The sequence below is a fragment of the Natrix helvetica genome (assembly GCF_964273705.1).
Source record: "Natrix helvetica genome assembly, chromosome: 4".
Lineage (NCBI taxonomy): Eukaryota > Metazoa > Chordata > Lepidosauria > Squamata > Natricidae > Natrix > Natrix helvetica.
In genome coordinates, this window is record NC_138550.1 from 130,194,115 (window position 1) to 130,217,571 (window position 23,457).

A 23,457-nucleotide genomic window follows, 5' to 3' on the forward strand; every position below is an offset into this window, starting at 1 on the left:
AGTTAATAGAAAACATTAGCTAATTATTAGTGCTGATAAACAACTCAATATAAAGACAAACAGTGCAATCATGAATTCCTCTATGGACTAAAAATAATAAAATTAGGCCTCATCTACAGCTGTTTGAATAATCACATTTGGTTTTCACTATTAGTTCTTGCATGTTGAAATGTTTCAAGGTTTATATCAAACCAAACCAAAGATACTGTATTTCTTTGACATTTGAATAACATTCTTTTTCTAATTATTATAATGTCTCTATTTTATATATGAAGCAGAATCCAACTGCTTAGCAGAGAAACTTAAATATTTTTGGGAAACATTAGGATGATACTTGATAGATTTATTTCCTACCAAGTGGTTTGGATTTTTTCCCATGAAAGGTGGGATATTATATCATATATATTTTTTGCATTTAAATATTGTTGTCTACAGCAAAGGTAAATACCATTTTTTTACGTATTGTGTATTATTATCTAAGAAGCTTCCAAAGGTGGAGACACATTGTCAGATATTGTTCATCTTTATAAAAAGAAGCCTATTTTTCCAAATGTTGAGAAATTCCTTCAATGTCAGAGATCATAATCAAGAGTAAGTCGGCAGAATGTCACCATACGTCTATAGATACTATATGGTTTATAATGGGAAAAAGCTACCAAACAAGAAGTCATTACTTAGAACAGTTTCATATATATTCACTTTACAGATAGGAAATCAGATGCACCTTTTAATATCTGTTATTCTGCTATCCTGGCTGGGGAATTCTAGGACTTGGAAATCCACACAAGTTAAAGTTGCTAAGGTTGAGAAACACTGGTGTAAATCAATAAGTCATTCTTCCTCTCACTTGCCTGCACTCATTTGCACACTTAGAATCCAAGATAGATTTATCAAAGCTGCTTTATTCCTCAATGTCCAGGACAATAGCCAGTATGCATATTCAATGTTGGTCTCTCATTTTCTTTTCTCCTATTGGGCCAGCAAGAAAAAAAAGCAACAAATCATGTTTTTTCCTGATATTTCATACCCCAAAGGATAATGGAAGTCTACTTTGTGCTTTCATAACAGTAATAAATTTTGTGGATTTTCTCTCCATTATAATTATAATCCTTTCTCCTGATCATTTTTTTTTTGAGAGCAGGTGAAATATTATTTGAATATGTAAAGGCTTGCTTCAGAATTATAGCAGTACTCTAGCAATTCAAGTAGATTATAGGGGCTGCACAGCTGTAAGTTGTTCTTTTTCTACTTCATGAGCAGTTGAATGACCTCTGCAAACAACACAATCCCTATGAATATGCAGTAATCTTCCTTTCACAGAAGAGAATAGGGGCAAGAATCTCTTCCCTCCACAGTCTTTGGGTGCACTCTTTCATCATCATGCTAGCTCAAGACTGAACTTAGCAAGAAATATTTTAAAATTTTTTGATTTAATAGAGTGGAATTATTTTTTCCCCTGTTTTGGTCTCAGTTCGACATATGAAGTACAGAATAATTTCTTTTTATTTCCATTTTCTGCCACAAAAGCTGGTTGGCTTTATTTATCTCACAGGAAAAAAAAATCATATCAGCAGCAAATACATTGATGCCCACAAAAGTAATTTTTTTTAAAAAAAATCCTTTTTAAGATGCTAACAAATTTACTTACAAACACCTATATTTATTGTTTCATAAATAGGCGCAACAGCTTCCATAAAAAAAGATTAAATACAGACACAGGATGAAGAAACAATAATACAGAGCCATATGTAAAGATTATAATTTAGCTGTTTCCAATCTGTTTCTGCATCTAATAAAATATCAAGAAAGCATTTGGCAGTTTTATACATAAGAGGACATAAATGACATTTACTAACTGTTACACATAAAGTGATAAAAAAGCAGTTTTAGGCAGTACAAAATAAATGTGTTTGCTCTTTTCCCAATATCACTTTTTTATTTGTATAATTAATGACACAAAGCCAATTTCTGTTTAATTAAAATCATTTGGGAATAATTTTCATCTTTTCAGAGTTTGAAAATATAGAACTATTAGTTGCTTAAAAATGAAGTAAAAATATGAATGTTTGCCAATTTAACCCCCTTTGTGAAATCAATAAACTGGAATGAGCCAGTTTCAAAGTAAAATTAGCTACAAAAAACATTCACATTTTATACTCTAGGAGAGTGAAACATAGATGCTATTTACAACTTGCTATGACTGCTACATAAAGCCATTTAAAAAGTCTTTAGTAGTTTCATATAAACACCCATTATGAAAACCAATGGAAAATCCAGGACTTTTATCCAAGACATCTACAGTTGCTAAGGCAGTTACTAGCGCAGCACTTCACAGCAAAAATAAAAATCAACAAAATCCAAATGGTCCAATCCTCCTTCTGCAAGGAAGGAAGAAAAGCAATGTCCATTTAAGGAAGGAGAAAGAAAAAGAAAGGAGGGGTGGAGGAACAAGACATTTTTTTCCCAGAGTGAATGACCCACCAGCAAAAATAGTCCTAAGTGCTTAGCGACTTTGTATGTTCTAAATAAATGCAGAACTGCCTTGACTGCATAAAGCAATCCATGATGAAAAAGACTTTCCTGCATTCCTCAGAGAAAAGAAGAGATGCATTTCCAAAATATTTTCAGGTAAGATACAGCGCTTTGTCCCTCTGCATGGCCCTGTTGAAGAGAGGAGGGAGAAAAAAGAAGTTAGGAGTCACATGAAAAAGCAAATGTAAGCGGGGATAAGGGATGGGATACTGTTAATCTCTGAATCCATGCTGTGATTTTTCAAAGCTGCTGAAACAGTCATACTATATTTCATATTCTCATTAAACTCGGGTGAAGCTTTATTTTCACAGAAAGCTCATTGTTGAAAGGAAACCATATTCTTTTGATACTGGAGAAAAACCTGTGTGGGGAAACTCCAGAAATTTTATTCTCTCAAACGTTATATTTATTCTGGCCTGGGATTTTAAAACCTCTTTTCTTTATAGCACTTTGTGGTGGGAGGTTGCAAATTAATAGTTCTTATAATTAGTAAGTATTGTGGCTGAATGAAAATATAATCTTTGCAAATTTCCTTCAGGTCAAATGCCCTGAAAATGAATGCTTTGTGAGAAGTGTTCCTATGGGAGTCATAAAGCCCAGTTGGATGGTTAAGTCTGACATCATAAGTGAACTACAATTGGAGGAGCAAAGATATAGGCATGGAACTCTGTCTATGTAATAAGACATTGGACTTGCCATCTCCTACATGCTCTAAAGCAAGGCCAGATCCAACCTGCAGGGTGCTTAAATCCAGCCCATGGGGCTGGTCTGCAAATAGCAAAAGACCAGCCTCCAGTGCCTTAGGCAGCCAAAACCACCACTCCCATACCCCATTTTCAGCCTGGATGGCCTCCTACAGCACTCTGCTGTGCAGCCCTCCCGTGCCTCATTTTGGCCGGCAGAGTGCTGCAGGAGTAATCCGTCCTGTCTCCCCCCCGGCTCATGGAGAACTACAATGCCGATATCCAGTTTGATACCCCTGCTCTAAAGCCTCTTCCTGAGAGTCAAGAAATTCTCTAAAAGGATGTGAGATGAAGTATACTGCTATACTGCAAAGGATAAATGAACATAGCAAACCATCTGTAAGAGTAGAGCTCCTTGTGCTTATGCATAAGGCCCTCTTGATCAATGATCAATGTATTTGTCAAATGAAGTAGTCATAAGCTGTAAAAAGTTCAGAAAGCAGCAGCCTTGCATATAAATTATACTGTCTTCTGAATCTGCCTGACAAGTTCCCCAAGTTTGGCTACAGAACAATGGCAGCCAAGGTTCAAGGTTGACCAGAGTTATTTAACAAAGACTTCTTTATATAAGCTAATGCAATTGTCCCTTCTCAGTCTAGAATTTTTGAAAAGTAAATCTTAGTTGTAGTGCAAGATCTTCTCCCAAAACTTCTCTCCTTAATTACGGCATATGAAAATGATCCTTCTGTGAGTTATATGAATATTTCTGCTAGCCTCTAGAATATATTTGTTGTATAAAAATGAAAACCATGCCCGAGTCCAGTTTTTGTTTTAAATGCTACTCAATGCCAGGTGGCATGCACTGCCTGCTCACCCATTACTGCAGTAATCATTATTCCATTCCACAGTCTGTGCTGGGGGATTTCTGCACCCTGAACGAACATATTCCATTGCTTGGGTAACAACTTGTGCAGCTGTAGATGCTGGATTGATAATATTCTGGTAATCAGGCTGGAGAGTAAAACCCTAAAAACAAAAATAAAATAAAACAAGGTTTAATTATGCAAGCTAACCTCTCAATTGAAAGGCTTGATAAAGTACTGAGTTGTTCTTTGCCATTCTGAAACTTGCAAAAGGAAAATAGATGGGCACTTGTGGCTTTTCAAACAATAATTTTAATCGGTTAATACAAATGCCAGACAACAAATTGCAATCATGTAGAGAGAATGTTGAAACAAAGAACAAAACATTTAAAGCTTTAAAACAAAAAGAAAAAGAAAAAAAACTCAATGCATTCAACATGAGAAAATAAAAGAAAGGTCTGTGTGTTTCTTGAAGCTCATATTTCAGTTCAAACCAAGGATATTCTATTAGTTAATTCCAAGAATATGCAACAGAATCTTTTTGAAGGAGGCAGGCAGCAGGTGGCTGAGTGTTTTATTAGACTACACCTATTCACAATTATTGTTCTCTAAACCCTTTTATTTGGTTCAGCCACAAAAGGACCATCTGCTGCTTCCTTTATTTGCACTTCTTTCTCAACTACACACAAAAAAATCAACTAAAGCTTTTTAACCGTTGTTAGACTAATGTAGCAAAAAAACCAACAGCCCTCCCTCTCTAACCCCCTGCTTGCTGTTGTTTTCAATATGTTTAAATGTTTTCCAAATCAGAAAGCTGATCAGATTTTCAAGAACGCTTTACTGCCAAAAGGCCAGGAGACCTGCTTTATTGTGTATCATAATAAACCAACTAATGTACACCAGAGAAAACAGAACAAACCAGCTAAAAAGAAACTTCCCAAGGACATCAGAGGATGATACATTAAGTAAACGTTCCGTTTAACTGAGCAGAACAAATTTGTCAGAAATTGCACTCTCTTCTCACTAGTTTATATTTGACAAACAGAATAAATACCTAACTTAAACCAACAGGTTTCTAACTGACTATTCATGTTACTATTTCATGAGGCGGGTTCATTTAACAAGGGTAAACTTTCCAAGCACTATTTATTTTCAGATAGGCCAAGATACAGAACTTATGGAGTCCTTAATTGTAGGAATATAAACTGCAATCTATTCACTTGGCCCATTAATGGAAGTTCTTACAGTATTTACAGATTTACAGGCTCCTGTCAACTAATTTCAGGAATGGTTTAATATGATGATGGAAAATAATGTTTAAATTCAGCCACTTTCTAATTATTATTTTTTCTATATGGCAACTAAAATAAAATAGATAGCCTCTAATGATTGGGAAAGGAGGGAGAAAGCAAAAGAGTAATCACCCTTCTAAATGAATTCCAGATTTCCAAAGCTGATTGGAGTGTCTATATAAAGGTGTGGGGTTGGTGTTTTTTTTTTTTTGACAAATAGCTCAGGAAATCTTGATATTTTGTGTTCCAGTGGAAAGTTAAAAACAATGTATTTATTTAAATGCTACACATAGCATATTTGAGAACATCTGAATGTAATTTGGGGTGTCAGATTTCTCTGAAACAGTCATTCTAAAATTTTATTCCATGACATTTCTTTTTATTATAAATAAGTCATATATGCTAATTTTTATCCTAGTTCTGTGATGTCTTGTTAAATTGTATAACACATAATTTTCGCCTAATCTCTATGCTGCTCTTCCCTTAGGGTACTTTTTAAACTTTTCCACATGATAACTGTTTAATTTAACTGCCGAGTTAACATTTAACTGCATTTAAATGTAGTATGATAACAATTCTTAAGAATGGATATTGTTTTAAATCTATAAATCTGTATTGGAGATTTTTAACAGAAAAGATTTCTTGTATTTTAAGTGAAGCTTGAAGATTATAATGCTCATGTAATTTATGAGTTGTCTCGGGAATACTCTAAAACACAAGACGTGCATTTGAAACAAAATAGTAATACAGTTTTCTCCAGGCAAATCTTAAAGACCATCTGATGTCTCAGCAAACCTCAGCTTCTTTGTCCTTTCATTGTATGCATCGAAGAATGATTAATACCTTTTAAAAACATTGTTCTATCTGACAAACTACGGCTAATATTTTATTTAAAGAATATTAAATTTAACCAATTATCCATATTCATAATTTATCTTGACATTTAATTTTGTATAATCCTGCATAAAATTAACTTGTTTAAGATATACAATTAAATGCCAGCTTTAAAAAAGAACTAAGTGCATCAAGAAATCAAATGCATCCAACAAATTAATTGTACACTTTGAAATGAAATAATTTCAATAACCAGCCCTATATACTCATCAAACTGTTAATGCACATTTTTTTAAAAAAATTGTAAGATTAATGTATATTTTCAATCAACATATGCATGAATGTATTCTTCAGTATAAGATATAAAATCTTCAACTTGTGACCTTTATAATTTTTGAGCCTTTTCATATATGCAAATTCAGTTTCCTTTCTTGATAATTATAATTCAGCCATGATTAACTGCATTTTAATAGTAATTAAAAGCGAGTAAAGGCAAGCAATCCATGTCAATTTCAGAATTTAATGGGCTTCATCGAATTCAAAGTTAAAATAAGAAAAAAATATAACATAACTATGAATCCGAAAGTAAGTAAGAGTTATGAACACAGGACCTTCACTTATAGATCCGCCCTTCAGAATAATTGTGTCAATATCTACAGTCAACATTGGAGTTGAATGGAATTGTATTGTTTATACACAAACAGTATTTACATTTTTCAAAGGTTAACTTTTAACATGTTTCCTCTATTCCTATTATATCTTCCAAACACTGGATCAGAAGTTCTACTGCATCTCTGGTTAAACCCGAGGAACCCCACAGAACAGGGATAAAGAAAACTCCAGCTTTTTTTAAAAAATAAAGTTGTTCTTTTTATTTCCAAAGGCTAAACGTTTACAAGTAAGTTATATTGCTATAACTCTCTCCTAAATAATCCTAAAGTAGTCCAATTTTGTTTATATATTTTAAAAGATATGGGATCCACAAAAATTGATCTGCAACCTTTGAGTTGCCAACTTTTGTATTAGTCAACTGATCCACTGAACTGATTCACAATAATTCATGAACCAAAGCATCTTCTGAAACAAGAAATGGTATAGGGTTTCCTGCCTAGGCAGGGGGTTGGACTAGAAGACCTCCAAGGTCCCTTCCAACTCTACTATTGTATTATTGTAAATGAAGGTGGGGCTAGCTCATTCTAGCTCCTGCAGAAATCAACTGCATGACTATTTTTGAAATGTCTGGTTTGAAATCCTTCTACATCTGTTTGTCTTGGAACTGACAACTCGGATTATTTGATTTACTTTCTATTTTTGTTTTCCGAACAAAGTTAGATTTATTAATACTGAGAACAATAAGCAAAATGTTATTGAATTAATAGCCTACTTTTCTGCTCCTGCTCAAGAAAGAATAAATAAGCTGTAATTTAAATTTTTAAGCAGATTTCCTTATTAATGAAGTTTCTTTTTCTATTGTTAATTGGAAAACAGTAGGATAAATGAAAGTACATCCTAATATTTCAGTTTCTTAGATTTAATTTTAATTTTGTTGGTATAATAATGCTTATTAAAATTATATCACAAAGTTAATGGAGGAATATCAGAAATACAAACTGAGAATATAGTGTTTCAAATTATTCTTTTATTTACTCTCAAGAGCAGCTCATGAGTGGTCAGGTAAACTATTCTGATACAGAAACAGGTATCAGTAGAAGAGCTTTGCATACAGTTGTTTTAAAAATCATAAAACTGAAACTCTATGAGCTAAAAACACAATGGTAAATGTTATGCGGTGTGCCACCCAAGATAAGATCAAAAACCATTTTGTGGCATGCCTTGAATTTTAAGGTTCATTTCCTAGCTCCATGCTGAAAAAAAAAATAGGGCACTTGATAAAGATTAATTTGACGTCAGATGGCACATTTGCTCTTTAATTAGATTTCTGTATCCTTACTTGGGGGTTTTGTGTGGGTCTATATAGCAAGTACAAAAAAGCTTCCAGCGAAACATAAACAGTGACCCTCATCTTCCCACTTTACCAGGAACTAATTTCATTTCCTGCCTGTCTAGAGAGGTATTTTCAACAGGCATCTATGTTTTGTCTTCACAACTGATTTATTCATCAATCTCAATGTGATGTTTTTTAAAACTCTTAAATTACATCCAAATTCTAAAGCATCTATTTATTATACAAGGAAATTGAAAATCTGTCTGTATGATATCACACAAAGATTCTCCCTTAAGGTTATAAGGACAGTTGACAGATATTAATGATTTTTCTCCTTCTCCTAAACCACATTAAGAAAAACAATGCGAGGGGGAGTGAGTAGGGGAAGTGGCTAAAAGGAATGAAATACAACCAAATACTTAACTGAATTTTAAAAATGTTGTAAAAGAGTAGAAGTGAATATATTGAAATCCATGTCCATTTCTCATGGAAATTAAATACAAGCAGTCCCTGCTATAGTTGACTAATACAAGAATAATAAAAAAAAGTGTGTGTATGTGTGTGTGTTTATGTTTGTGTAGGTATCTGTTCATCATGCAGAGATTACAGAGACGAGAAAAGGCTTTTTCAATATGATGTTATAAGAACAGTGCTTCTCAATGTTTACATCTTATATCAATTATTCTAGCAAAGAATATTGATATTACTATGAATAAAACAAAACCTCACTTTTGGTACATTCATATGTTATCAGGATTACTCAATATGTAAAACTTTTACTTATGTTCTTCTTCCCTAGTGCACAACACATGTTATCTCTTTCAAGTTGACAAAAATCTGAAAATAAAGACTTTCCTCCCTATGTCTTTCCAAGGTGAAAGATGAAGAAGCTATAATTATGCTTAGACAATGATCTTTCCACCACTATTACTTGTTATTTCCTGCCTCCACTACTGCTGGTTCTACCAGATTATAAAGGTGCTTTTTGGATAGTGATTACATGCCTCTTTCTCTTAATGTCTGCCATATACAGCTCATATTTTCATGGGTTTCAGTATATAGTGCAGAATTAAGCAAGTACCTATCTTGGTTTTTAAGGAGTTATACTACTTTCATTTTCCTGTGGTTCAACTCCATCACTGCACTCAGTCAGTTTCCCTCCAAGCTCAATACCTTGATTTCCTGTTCTTATTAGGAAATTAGAACAGGTTACATATGGTGCAATTGACTATGTCCCAGTCACTGGGAAATGATCATTATCTTGTCATATATCCACACATGAAGGCACAACATTTTTTAAACTTGCATTACTAAACCTGACTAGGAATTATGGATCACCTAGTCCAAGTTTTTTTTTGGGAAGAGGCAGATTGTTTTAATTCGCTGTTTGTAATTACAAATATACACATGACATATTAGAATATAAATGGTACACATCCAATGTTGAAAATAGGCAATTTGACTTAGGGACACAGGTAAGAAAATAAGGTGACTCCCAGGCAGAACATCAATATTTAGGAAGGAAGCTGAGCTCAAAATATTTGTATATAACTTAAAAAACAAAGTAGGGGGTTGGACTAGAAGACCTCCAAGGTCCCTTGCAACTCTGTTATTCTGTATGCAGTAGATTAGCCTGTTGAATATTGCAAAGCAAGAAATATATTGCAAAACAAAATGAGGTAGTTTTTGAACCACAGTATATTTTTTATTCCGTTTTAATGAAAACTCTATTTACATTTTATGGGTAAGTAGGCAAATCTACGGTAAGTTACAAAAAGTAATTAGCAGTGCAAATAAAGACATCCATATTTATATGATCTATTTCCTAGAAGTCATTATCAAATAGTTTTACTTGAAAATAAAATGTATAAGATATACTTACATTTATGATAACGACAAAGAAAATGCATAGCTGTTTTTGCTTATGAATATTACAAGGAACTTAACTAGTTAGCCTGTTGTGATTTTTTTTTTGCTAATGAATTTAGAAGAAAATACGACTGATGAGAAACTTCAGATAGAGGCAAATTCTCTAGGTGAAAAGGGAACATAATGGATTCTTTTTAACCATGTGTAAATTAAAGCACAGTGGGGGAAAAATCTAATGCTTGTGCTTATGAAAAAGGTTAGGTAATTTTGGCATGTGCTAACTTAAAATGTCTGAATTACACATCGTATAAGGATCAGACTTACAAAAAAAGGATACAACATATGTAGAAACTTATTTTCCGGCTATGATATAAATTGATGGCACTCCTATTATACTTTGTCAAATTAAATAATACCATACTATAACAGAACTAATAGTGCAACCCGCAGTTCTTCATTACAATAAAGTAGTGAAAGCTAGGATCTTCTATAATATTCCTACTTCTACGCCATCTATGGAGACATCACACGGGAATTGAATATAGATGTGGTATATGTTCTAAAGTTGGAAAATGTGCTCTGCTTTTCATTCAGGTTTAAATCAGAATGTCCAACTGAAATTTAAGTTCAAAAATATGTATCAAGTAGGTTAAATTTAGATATAATCAACAACAGAATTATGATATGGCTGTGCCAGTTTCCACACAATATGTTAAAACTGGAGTGTTTTATATGGTTAAGGAGCTGAGCATCTAGTTGTTCTTTCACTGTGGAGAAATACGTTCTCCAAAGATTGTAACTTGCTGACAACTGAGAATCATCACTATATGAACATGTCCAATAAATTCCCTCCCACTGATATTTCTGAAATGATGTCATGTTGTAATTCTTTCTTGCAAGCAAACCTATGCTCTCCACAATTAGGGTCATTGCTTGCGGAATAGTCTGTACACCTAGAGTTATAGATCACAACAATTCTTTCCCTACAACTATATTTAATACTTTACTTCAGGATGCAAATGTCATTTAACAAAGGTCAATAGGGAGTGCTCATGTGCCGAGTTTCCTAATTTAACTACATAAGGTAATTAAGTAAATAAAAGAAGTTATTCATAACATATTTTTGGGGGGTAACAACTTAAAATTCGGCAAGAACTTACTTGTTGCATTGTTGGTGAATGTATAGCAGACTGCACTTGCATTGGCAGCTGATTTCCAAGGGATTGCTGCATCGTGAGTGTCTGATGTTGTTGTATACTGAGATGTGGATGAATTGGAGGACTCATCTGAAGGGCTGGTGGAGGAGTTACAGCCAAGTTGGCTATTGAAACAGTCACTGGCATTTGGTTGTTAGGCTTAGGTGCTATATTCCTTGGAATATTGGGATGTATGGCTGTTATATGAGGATTCATTCCTGTTTGTTGGTGGTAATGGGAACCTAAGTACATTGCTGAATGAGGCTGTGTGGATGCATGGAATACTGGCTGCTTTGGGCTCATCATCTGAGGTTGCTGGGATACCTTAACATCCACAGGCTCATTGTAGCTCTGTTTAAAAAAGAAAAAAAAACCCACCATCAATTAGTAGACATCTGAGATGCGCAGTTATCCTGAGAGACAAGACACCAATAACGTTAACATTAAAAAGAACTATAATTTTTTCTCTGTTTCCTACATTGTTGTTTTTTAATACCTGCATTATAAATTTGATGTTCTCACATAAATGCAGTAAAGAGTACAGTATTAAGTCTTGAGGGCTTGCCAGCAGACATGTTCCTGAATAGTAATTTATATCTTAAGGAGAAGTTGAACAATAACTATTGAAGTATGCAAGGAAAAAAATTGATAAAATCTCCCTTTGAAAGCAAGTGGTTCTATGTCAAAACAAATGATGGAAGTTTCCCATATGCCCTTATTCTATGACCTTGATGTCACATTTGCTCCATTTTCAAGTCAAAATAAGTTTAATGTGACTCTAAGCTTTCTAGGGTCACTGGAGCCCGTGAGAGCCATTTGTATTCTTTCTGATATATGCACCATCACCACCAATCAGCATATATGCACATTACAGAAATTGCTTCATTATCTGTAATAATGTACAGTGAAAAAATGATAACTTCATTTGCCCCCATCAAGCTTTAATAATGATAGTAACAAAAACATATTTTCTTCAGTAAACTGCACAAAATTAAAGGGAAATGATAAAGGGCATTCAATTCTCTCTGTGTAGGTGAAAGTATGCCTTTCATTTCTGCCGAGTGGTACATGTATACGTTTCTGCACACATAAAAATATATATTTGAAAAGGTGAAAAATATGAAGTACAGCTTTTTAGAAACTAAGGCAAAAGTTGCATCAAAAAGAGTAGAACATATCAATGGTATTTCATTCTTATACCAATAAAAATGGTAATAGAATTTAATTCTTTATAAAGTTCATTTTGTGAGTGATTCGTAACAGTTGTTACACCCAAATATTGCATACTATAAAGAACTGAAAACTTTTTGAATGTTTTAGAACCCTCCCCCCAGATTTTTTAGGATTTAGCAAGAAAGGTTTAAGTATATTAATTCAAAATCTAATATATTTTAAACTTCTGAGGAAGAGAAGATTATTTTTCTGTGTGAGTTTTCAAAATAATTTAATTTTTATAAATGGTATAAAAATGTATCTGCTATTCTATATTTCAGGATATAAAAATTACATGCATTTAGAAGAAAAAGCATGAAGCCCTGGCAGTCAGATCTTAGTTGGGTCTGATAATGCATAATAGGATATTAACTAACCATCCTGTGTAATCAGAACTCAAGAGAACTTTGTGAATGCAAATTATTATTCAGCCATCTTGAATGCAATGTAAAAATCCTTGAACCAAACATGAATACAAAGCATGATCTTTATGCATGATTCTCAGAAACCTGAGGGTAAGCATCCGTCTCATAATGAAGCTATTCTTCAGGGGCTGAAAGATTATAAATTATTTGTTACCACATATCTGAGATACTGAAATAGATCATAACTCAATAGTATAATGCCTGGTTTCCATGTTGGAGGTCCCAAATTCAATGCCTGGCATTTGAAGAAAAATAATTCTGCTTGAAAGTCTGGAGAATTTTCACTCATTGTAAGAGTTGTCTTGTGGGGAGATGGGCAGCAAAAAAGTTTAATAGACAGACAGAAAGACAGACAAAGGAACTTTCTATATTTTGCTCTACACTAAAGTGGATATGGATTTCCTATCTTTTAAATTTCTTGGGATAGATTTTTATGTTGTATTCTGTTGGAACTGGAAACAAAAAGTATTTAGGAATAACTCTTCAATAAATGAAGTGACAAATCTAGCCAGTTCAGTAAGAACAGCAAAAGCCATGGGTAAGTAATGAAAAGTGCATGTTTTTTTAGAAACAAAGTTGCAGCTCACCATATCTTAAAAAATGCTATATAATTTGTTAAACTACATGCAAAACTTATAAAAGTTGCAACTTAGAACAATGAAAATGTTTCAATGTTTTAAATAATTTCATAATCTGAATAGCATTATCTAGAATGCTTTATGAACTGATATTTTATTTATTCACTCCTACATATAAAGCAAGTGGACTACAAAACACATTCATAAAATAATGATGATGGTGATGATGATGATGATGATGATTCTGTTGCTTTGCATGTACATTGAGAGCTTCTGCACCAGTGACAAATTCCTTCTGTGTCAAATCACACTTGGCCAATAAAGTGTTCAAGAGTCAAATAAAGCATTCAAGATTAATTTCAGTGACACTGCTCATTTACTAGTGGCTAATTTCAGAATGGCAAAAAGGTTTGAGAATGTTCTGGCACATTTTCCAATATTATACCAGCATATATTTCTAACATCATTTTTAAATGAACATGGCCATTTTTAAAGTAATCCAAACAAAATTAAATATGCTAGACATGTTAGGAAAATATGTCAAAATAGTCAGCCAGTAAAGCTGCTGCTTGGCAGTTGTGACAATCACAACAGAATCATTATTCTGATATCTGAAGTCCAACATTATACCACACCAGGTTGAAGAAGCCAACTTTGTAGTGACTATTTTTTATTTCCAGTCCTGCTCATAATTTCATTCTGCAAAATTCTATGACAACTGAAACCCATGTTACCTTTGATACAAGGCTTGCTCTATATGCAGCTAACTGCTTCAGATATTCTTTCTTAGCAGCTTCAGTTTTCTTTTTATATACCTTAAAAAAACAAGAGATAAAAATCAGTAACAAAGTCAATCTTGTTCTCACATAAAATCTCATCCTCAAGAATACATTTATTAAAACAAGTGTTATGCTTTTAATTATCTGTTTCAGTAAACTTTTTCTTACAAGGAATAATGACAAGAGTTAAAATGTGAAAGTACAGATTATTTAGCTGCCAAGAGTGATGTGAATCATTAATCTGAGAACTAATTATTAAAAGAAAGAGAGGGCTTCAAATATATAGTTATTTTACCAAAACTACCATACTGCTACCCTCACTAATACCTCTTCCAGATGTATTGAATTACAGCTCCAATAATTTTCAGTTACCATGAATAAAGCATTTTTAGCAATTTATCTGTGAAGATCATAAAATAAAAATTTTCACTGGATAAGATCTCAATCAAATTAGGTTCATTTTGATAAAAAAATTATCATACACAATTCTGATTCAATGATTGACTGAGTTTGATATGGTAAGACATAGGCTTAGAGAACAAGACTTAGCATATTTTGCTACCTTTTTCTGCTCGCTAGGAAGTCCCGGCTGACACTATACTGCCTTGCTTTAAGGGACAATTTTCACAATCAATTGAAATACTGGTTAGCAATACAATTTTCACCTGAGATGCTTGCCGGCTCCAAAATAATGATGCATGTCTGACAGATAATACATTGAAATAATAATAAAGCCATTATTGTAATGGCTATTCAAAATCATGAACCTGTCATAACAGTAATAGTGGCAAGAGTCATCAGCAACAAACTCAGAAGGAAATATGAAGACATCATTCTGAAAACATCAATTAACAAACATCTATATCATGTGTAAATGTCATGATCTAAAATATAGGAAAATTCAATAGGGAGATATTCTGTAGCACTGCATAAAATACCATACACAGACAGGTACAAACACTAAGTCATCTTTGCTTCTTTATACTGGAAATAAACCATGGATATAATTTATTATTTTTTGTTTATCAAATTTATATGGCTGCCCCTCTCACACAAAGTGACCTTGGGAAGTGTACAAGAAAACATTCCACTAAAATATATTACCAAACCAATTAAAATAATTAAAACAAATTATGTCTGAATTGGTAGTTGATTAGGATATTGTTTAATGCTTGATTGTTTTGTCTGGTATTGCTCTTGGTGTTAATTCCTGCTGACCTGAGTGTTGATTGCTGGTGATGTTCTGGTGTTTTTGTTTTCTTTTTAGCTTTTAGTTCTAAATAGTGGCTGTTGCCGTCTTTACACTGCGTATTGTAGATGACTGCTGGTTTTTTCATCTTGGGCTACTGGGTCTTTTTAATTTATTTTACTATGAACCTATTGTCTCCATGATGTATACTCAGAAAAAAGCTGTTTTTGTAAGTTTGCAGTGATATATTTCAAACTTATTAGGCCCATTATTTTAATATAAAGCTCAGGCATACACTTCCAAGTAATGCATTTCAAAACTATAAAATTATTTATGAAACAGCATTGCATTGTTACAAAATGAGCTTTTTTATTTCACCGAAGTGATGGTTTTGACAGCATGCAAGTTTCTCTTATCTTTGCTTTAAGTTTTCTTAAAAGGATTAAAGATTTCACATCCCAGGAAAATGTAAGATCATCATTAAGGAACTGGCATCCTATGATTCCAAGGTTATAAATATAGAGTGAAATAAGAATAATATGTTGATTTTAACTGTGTGCTGGCATGTGTACTTTCTTTTGCAATTTTTCAGATTGCAAACCTTTGCACATTTTGTTTCAGTAAGGATTTATAACAAGTAATCTTTCTTACTTGATTGGTTGTAGTTATTGCTAAAATATATTGTTTGTTTCAAGAAAATGAAACACCCATTACTTGACAGTTTTTCCTCTCTGGCAGCTAAAATTAAATTTGCCTGACCTGAAAGAACAGGCAAGAATGTAAATTTCATTCTCTTTGAATACATCTGCATAATTTTTTTATTTCATATTCAAAACAAATACTAAACATAATAAGAATAATATATCACATATTTATTTCTGACATTTCTCATTCCGTATGTCCAATTAATGGTAGTTCTATAGAACTTTATACTTAAGTACTATTATGTCAGTTCATCATATGGATACCATTTCCTCTAGTTATATACTATTTAATACTCAATGGTTAAGGATAAGGGAGAGAGTTATTAATATTATTTTATAGCTGAAATATAACAAAAGATTCTAAGATGGAAAACACACTGTTGGAGTAATTGACATAGCTGAGTCACTCAATGAATCTCTATATTCTGGATCAGGGCTGTCAAACTACCGGCCCACGTGCTGGAAGCATCACGTACTCGCCATGCCCCTGCCTGATTTAGCGAAGGGGGGGAAAAGTTCCAATACGTCACATGATGCTGCCATATTGACGTGAGTTTGACATCCCTGTTCTGCACCATCAAAGTTAGGGAACAGCAAGTTGTATAACAGCGAAGACATAAAAGAAGTGTAATTTTCTGTGAATGTAGTAGAAACAAAGCATTTGAATTCAACTAAGAATTACTATATTAATAGGTATGTTACCACTAAATTATATCATCATCAATCAGTGATTCCTATATAAGACACAACATGTTTGATGAAAGCATCTGAAATATATTTAGAATAATTTGTGCAAAACTTCAGATAATTCTTAATCTCTGGATATCTCCAAATCTACAGTGAAATCTATATTTACTATGTTTGGTCTGCAAGGAAGCCTCCTGGCAACAAACATATTTTATCAACAGCTTGGCTTACAGTCTATTAAGCACAGTTGTAGTCCAAAGAGTAGAAAGCCACAAATGATCTGTTTAAAACACACAAAGATGACTGTTTACATATGGAAACATAGCATTTAAAAAACACAATAGTAATTTTATTAGAAATTTATGCCAAGAAAGAAGTGCTACTGGAAATATATTTTTTGAGGGTGCATTTTCCTCTTTCTCTGAAGCCCAAAGAAATTGATCATTCCTGAAGACTGTCAATAACCAGGAGATACGTTCTCAGATGTGCAATGACAAGGTTCACAGTTTTTTGTACAGAGTTTATCTTTCCTTTTGTTTTCTTATGTTTGTATGAGACATATATAGAATATGTGTTAGGAGGGAAATTGTGGAACAATTCCAAGTCAGATTATCATTCACAGATGGAAAAGGATTTGGATATCTACAGATCAGAAACAATACAATGTGATCACCAAACTTTCTAGTCCCCCTTCCCTCTACCAGATGTCAGGGGGCATGGCTTACTTCTTCCTTAGTGATACTGCTAGTTAGTTTACAACAAACGTTATTCATTATGACTTGATTATAAAAAAAATTGACTTGGCATGTATTATTGACGGTTACAGATGCATTGGTGATTAAGTTTGATCTTGTTACCTGATTTGAGGTTATAACGCTCTTCACTTAATTTTTCTAAACAGCATTACTTCTAGCTAAAGGATAAGTTGGTGGAGTTTCCAGAGCTGATAAGAGCACCAACTCTCTTAATGGAAGACCTGTAGTTGGCAATTGGTCAATGAGACACAGCAGGAATTCTGGTTTTAAAGCACCAAACCTGTGGCCCAAAGTAAACTGGCTGAGATAGAGTCTAGTAAAGTTTGGAGCTTAAGCTTCTCCCTGGATTTTGAAGAGTCTCAGATGATGAAACCAACCAGAAGATATTCATAGTGCATAAGATATAAATATCATAGGGAGGTTTTTGAACATATGTTAATGTAAAGAGTCATGTCCTCTGTGACAGTGAAAGCGGAAAAAATTACTTTGAAACTTAAATTGCATCTTCAAGTAGTCATCAAACAGCTTTTGTTACAAGTACTTACTGTCACCTACACTTAATATTCCAGTGTTACAACATTTAAAGGTCTGTTGAGATAAATTTGCAAGGCAATTCAAATTTAAAATAACTTTTGGATTATTATTTTTTGCTTGTTGAAATATAATACCTACTGAGAAGTCCAATGTACTGTCTATATATGAAGTTATTTTCAATTTTTGAAACTTGAGAATATGGACTTGATGCTTAAAACTTCTTGGGTACATATACCCTCTTGACCAATGCCTATACTGGGTTATTTTAATTTAATGATTGACTAGATAAACCCAGGAATGAGAAATACTGTATTTATTTATGTGACACGTTATCAGACTTAAAGGAGACAGTGGTCTATCCATGCTTAGAAGCATCAACTATTAACCAACCATAATTTTCCCTTTCTTAGATGGTATCTGTCCAACTACAATGTTAACATTCTTGGAGAACACTTTTAAATTTTAGTTGAAGTTTAGTTTTGAGATAGAATCAACTTCCAAATTACATTATATGAAGGAGAAACAATAGTAATGCATCTAGTAATAGTCATCAGAAATGTTGAGTCTGGTGGTGTCAATATACTAATAACACTTATTTTCTGAATAAGAAAAGGCCGTATATCTTCTAAACAAGTATTAAAATACCCATGTATATATCATGATACAGAAGATAATGGGCCAAAAACTTAAATTGAAGCCAAATGAAATCTTGCTTTACCTCTTGTCTGTGTCTTATCATCTTCAACAACAACAAATTCAGACTGATCCTGATTTCACCTATATTATATATCAGATTGTGCTTTTGTGGGAGCAAGGAAGTGGAGGGAGATGGGTAGGAATTCACATTGGTGGATGGTTGGTGATTCCCAGCAAAGGACACACTGTGTTCCAATGACTTTTTTTCCTTTCTCTATAATCAGAGATAGCTGATATTAGCAGGGAAGAAGGAAATGAGTCAGAGATCCATGACTGTGGAATGCTTTAAGGCTCAATCCTGAAGATTATTCAGAAAGTTGCTGCAGATCCAAAATATAGCAGCATGGGGAATTATAAGCCTGTCATCATATAGCCATGTAACACCTCTGTTGTGTGAGTTTAAGATTTCCGTCCTATCCTACTCTGACTACTGCCATTCCATTCTGTTCCAAATAAGAAAAACTGTGATAACAAAATATCTTTAAACTATAGAAAATGTTGGATTCTTTCTCATACTTGGTACTTACCTGCATGGAGCATTAATAATTTTTAATCCTTGAAAGATAATGAGGTGGAAACTGTGTTAAGAGAAGGAAGTAATGCTATATTTATCTGAAAGGAAGATAAGTCCCAAAGGACTTCATAGAAAAACCTAATTTGTTTCTATCATTTTATTTTTAGTGAAGCTGAAATGGTCTTTCTCCTCTAAAAATAAACTATTTGGAAAAATATATTATTTGAGAAATGCATACTTATCTAATCAGTCATACTGAAAGTCTGTTAGTACATTTGTAACCTCATTTGTTATGTGTTATATATAAATATTTGAATATTTAATTTTTTTGTCCTGTCTCACATAATGTCTAGTTTCAATAAACCATTTGCAAAAAAATGACTGCATTGTTCATATCAAATTGCTCATCTGAAACATAGGAGAAATAAGGTGAATGTATGGAGATCTTTTTAGATCTTCTAACATTATGTCAGACTTTTCTTCCTTCCTTCCTTCCTTCCTCCCTCCCCCCACAAACCAATAATGATCTTGACATTGCAGAAGATGTACAGAACATCAAAAACCGCAATGCTACATCATAAACCAAAACATGCACAATCAAATAACTAAAACAAATAAAGAAAGGAGAAAAACAACTAATCTTATCAAACAAAAGCTTCAATTCTGTAAATTTTCACATACATATATCGGTAATATCAATTTAAACTCTAAATGTTGGACAAAAGAATCAGGTTTCAATTTTTTCCTGAAATTTGAAAACAGGGAGGAGAGTAGTCTGATTTTGACCAGGAGGTTGTTCTAGACAAGAGTCATAGCCTGTAGCTTTGTCCCTGCTCACTTCTTGGAAGTGGGAAATTACTAGCTGTTTCTCCAAAGATGACTGCTCAATCAGATGGTTCTAATTGGAGTTTGTTATTTTTATAATTGTAGAAAAACATGAGGAATGCTGATGTGCTATGAGTCTACTGAAACTCTGACCGCTCTTTCTAAAACAACAGACCTTTCTTTTACTCGATAAATGCCATAACTGAGACATATCTGATCTCAATATAAAGACAAGTTATAAAGCAAATAAATGTGAATTGCATGAAATATGGATTGTATGATATATGACATATTTCTATTTAGTAAATGCACTTATTTCCTATACTTGTATCTTTGTAAAACAAGAGAAAATGAGAAAATATTAGAAACTAACTTTCTATGTTCACATGAAGGATAAATGTGGTATGTTTAACTTATATTGGATATCATTAAAATATGTTCTTTGAGATTTACAAATCTTAGAGCAAGGCCCAACAAATTCACAGAAAATTGTAAACAGTTCAAAACATATTTAGTATTTTAAAGTATTATGAAGCAGTTATTTGGTAAAGAAAAATGTATTATAAATACAAATACTGGTTATGTGCTCAAAAGATTTACACTTTCCTAAAGCATAAGTCATATTGTGAGTGTCATCCACTGATACCGAATAAGCTGCAGCATTTATCTAGTGGGTTTATGAGCACCAGTGAGGAGTAAATGATTTGATTTTGTGGGCTCAGAGGATTTGTCAGCTGCCTCAGAAGTATAATTCTAGCTCTTCATATCCCTGCTGCTTCTAATTTAGCAGGACAGGCTCATAATTGAAGCAAATTAACTATTTACACTTGCCACTTCTACCAGGCGAAAGAGGATGTATCAGCGGGAAAGACTGAGTGGGAAATTAAATCCTTCCCACTTGTGTCAGATCTGCCCTTATATAAACACATTAACAGTAATTTCATGAGGCGTCAAACATAGGAATAAATACTGAGGGATAAAATAATGAGGTGTTGCTATTGAGCTGAACTGTTGCAGCTAATATTCCTGAGAACAAATTATGCAGCCCTGAAAGAAAGCATATGGTAACAGCATTCCAACCATTCTCTGGAGTGCCTTATCTGATGATAACAAATCTTTCCTGAGGTACATAACCCTGCCTTCCTGCTACCTTAACCAAGGACAAGGATTAAATAAACATGCACATTCAAATTCACGTGTACTGAGATCAGCTAGTACCAGCTAGGACTCAGCTAAGATTGATGTTGTTACAGATGTGAAATTTGTACAGCACGTTTTGTGTGGGCATGGAATTCCATTTTCAAGAAAACTACCTGATGTACTGAGCTCTGTGTGATATCAAAGCCATTCACAATAACATAAACAAGGACAATTTGTTTCTAAGTTGCTTTTGCTATTATAGCTGCACTGGGTCTTCAATTAAGAACTTAAGTTTCATTTAATACATTTACATCTGATTCTGATTTTTTTTTAAAAAAAGTTTTCGACTACAAAAAAGTAAAAAGAATCCGTCGCATCACCATTAAGAACATAGTGTAATAGAGTATTTTTTTTTAATTAAAGAAAGATTTGCTTTTAGATCTTGTCAATATATGTCCATTATGAAAAATCACATCTAGTAGGGGGGAAAAAACCTAAAGAAAATTTGTTACAAAGAACTGAGTGTAAAAGGGTCTACTATGAAGGCAGCGCAGGGAGGACAGAAAAAAAAATGAGGAAAATTGCACAAGGTCAATAACCCTTAGATTCTATGAAAAAAAATATTCAGAGCCTCACATGAATATAAATGTAGGAATAAAGGGGGAACTAAAGGCCTTGTGTAATTTGTATATTTTCAGAAATTAAAGCTGGGACACACAACAGATCCCAACAACATTCCACTTACACAAGAAACAATCCTTGCTGATCTTTTATCCACCCACAGATGCATTCTCATCATATCGTTCACACTGAGCCTGCCCACCAATCAATCATGGTAGACCTACTATATACAATTTTCGCATATAAACAGTGTTAGCTCTCATTGGTTACATCCAATAAGGATTTATATAGTCATTTACATCTTGGCTGGACAGCTTTCTAGCATTTTTGGTTCCATCCTACATAATCTTACTTTGGAAAATCAGCATCAGAAGTGAAAAAAGTGAGGAAAAGGCTGAGTATTTTTATACAGAACATATTTTGAATACAATGTCTGTTTTAAAAGCCTGAAACAAACTTTTAAGTTACTGGAATATAAAATATTTACATTTTACAGAAAGAATCCTATAATGTAAACTATAAGTAGTACATTTAGTCCATCGTCTCATTTTAAGCAATAAAAATTTCTCTCTCTCTCTCTCGCCTTACCCCCCCTCTCTGTGTGTGTATACACACACATACACACACACAGTAGACAAAACAAATTCATCTTGATACATCCTTTTGCAGCATTGATAAGTCAATTAAGTATTCTTAATTCACTAGCAAATAATAATAATGGTAAAACAGAATAACTTAGCTGGCAGATAGCAATAGCATTTAGACTTTATATACCACTTCACGGTGCTTTGGAGCTCTCTGTAAGCATTTTACAGAATCAGCATATTTCCCCCAACAATCTGGGTCCTCATTTTACTGTCCTCAGAAGGATGGAAGGCTGTGTCAACCTTGAGCCTGGTGAGATTTGAAATGCCAAATTGCAGGCAGCTGACAGCAGAAGTAGCCTGCGGTACTGCATTTTAACCACTGCGCCAGTACAGCTCTCAATGTTGCTTGGTTTAAATTAATGGAGAATTGATCATTGTTTGAATTTTGCTTTAAGGTTTGAATCACATGAAAAGATGTAGCAAATGTTCATATTTGCTTTATTGCATGTTCTTTAATGCATTACACATTTGTTTCTCTTTAGTTTAGAAGATAAACTGTCAAACTGTAGTGATTTCCTTTAATAATCGACATAGTAATGAAATAAACACAGCTGGAAAATGAGAAACCCTTGGATATTTCCATCAATTAGCATAAATATATCTGGCAAACACTTGAAAGAACTGTCTGCAATGATTTGTGTATAAATTCTAAAAAAACAAGAGACAAATTAATTCATGCCATATTTAGAATGGGTGTCAGGACACTGCATATACTCCCTGATAGGTGAAGTGAAGGTAGCAATAGTAAAAAGTAGTCTCTAGAAATCCTAGCTTACACAGAATACAGTGAGTTGCTTAGGGTAAAACTGGACTTTGGTTGCATTCATGCTATGTTGACCAAAATGAGCCTCAACTGTTCAATATTTACTTTATGTTGCAAGAAGTAATGTAATTATAGATTATTATTGTAATATTAATAAATAATAATTTGGTCTAC

General features: G+C 33.4%; 1 protein-coding gene across 1 annotated transcript in view; it reads right to left on the minus strand.

The window, feature by feature from the left end:
- Positions 1–2,522: 2,522 nt before the first annotated feature.
- TOX (thymocyte selection associated high mobility group box) overlaps positions 2,523–23,457 on the minus strand; it is a 189,985-nt gene continuing 169,050 nt past the window's right edge. The window contains exons 6-9 of the mRNA XM_081953440.1: positions 14,164–14,244; positions 11,179–11,565; positions 4,090–4,241; positions 2,523–2,661 (exon numbers count right to left, since the gene is read on the minus strand). Of these exons, the coding sequence (XP_081809566.1) occupies positions 2,625–2,661; positions 4,090–4,241; positions 11,179–11,565; positions 14,164–14,244 (657 nt within the window). The 3' untranslated portion in view covers positions 2,523–2,624. The remainder of the gene's footprint in view (positions 2,662–4,089; positions 4,242–11,178; positions 11,566–14,163; positions 14,245–23,457) is intronic.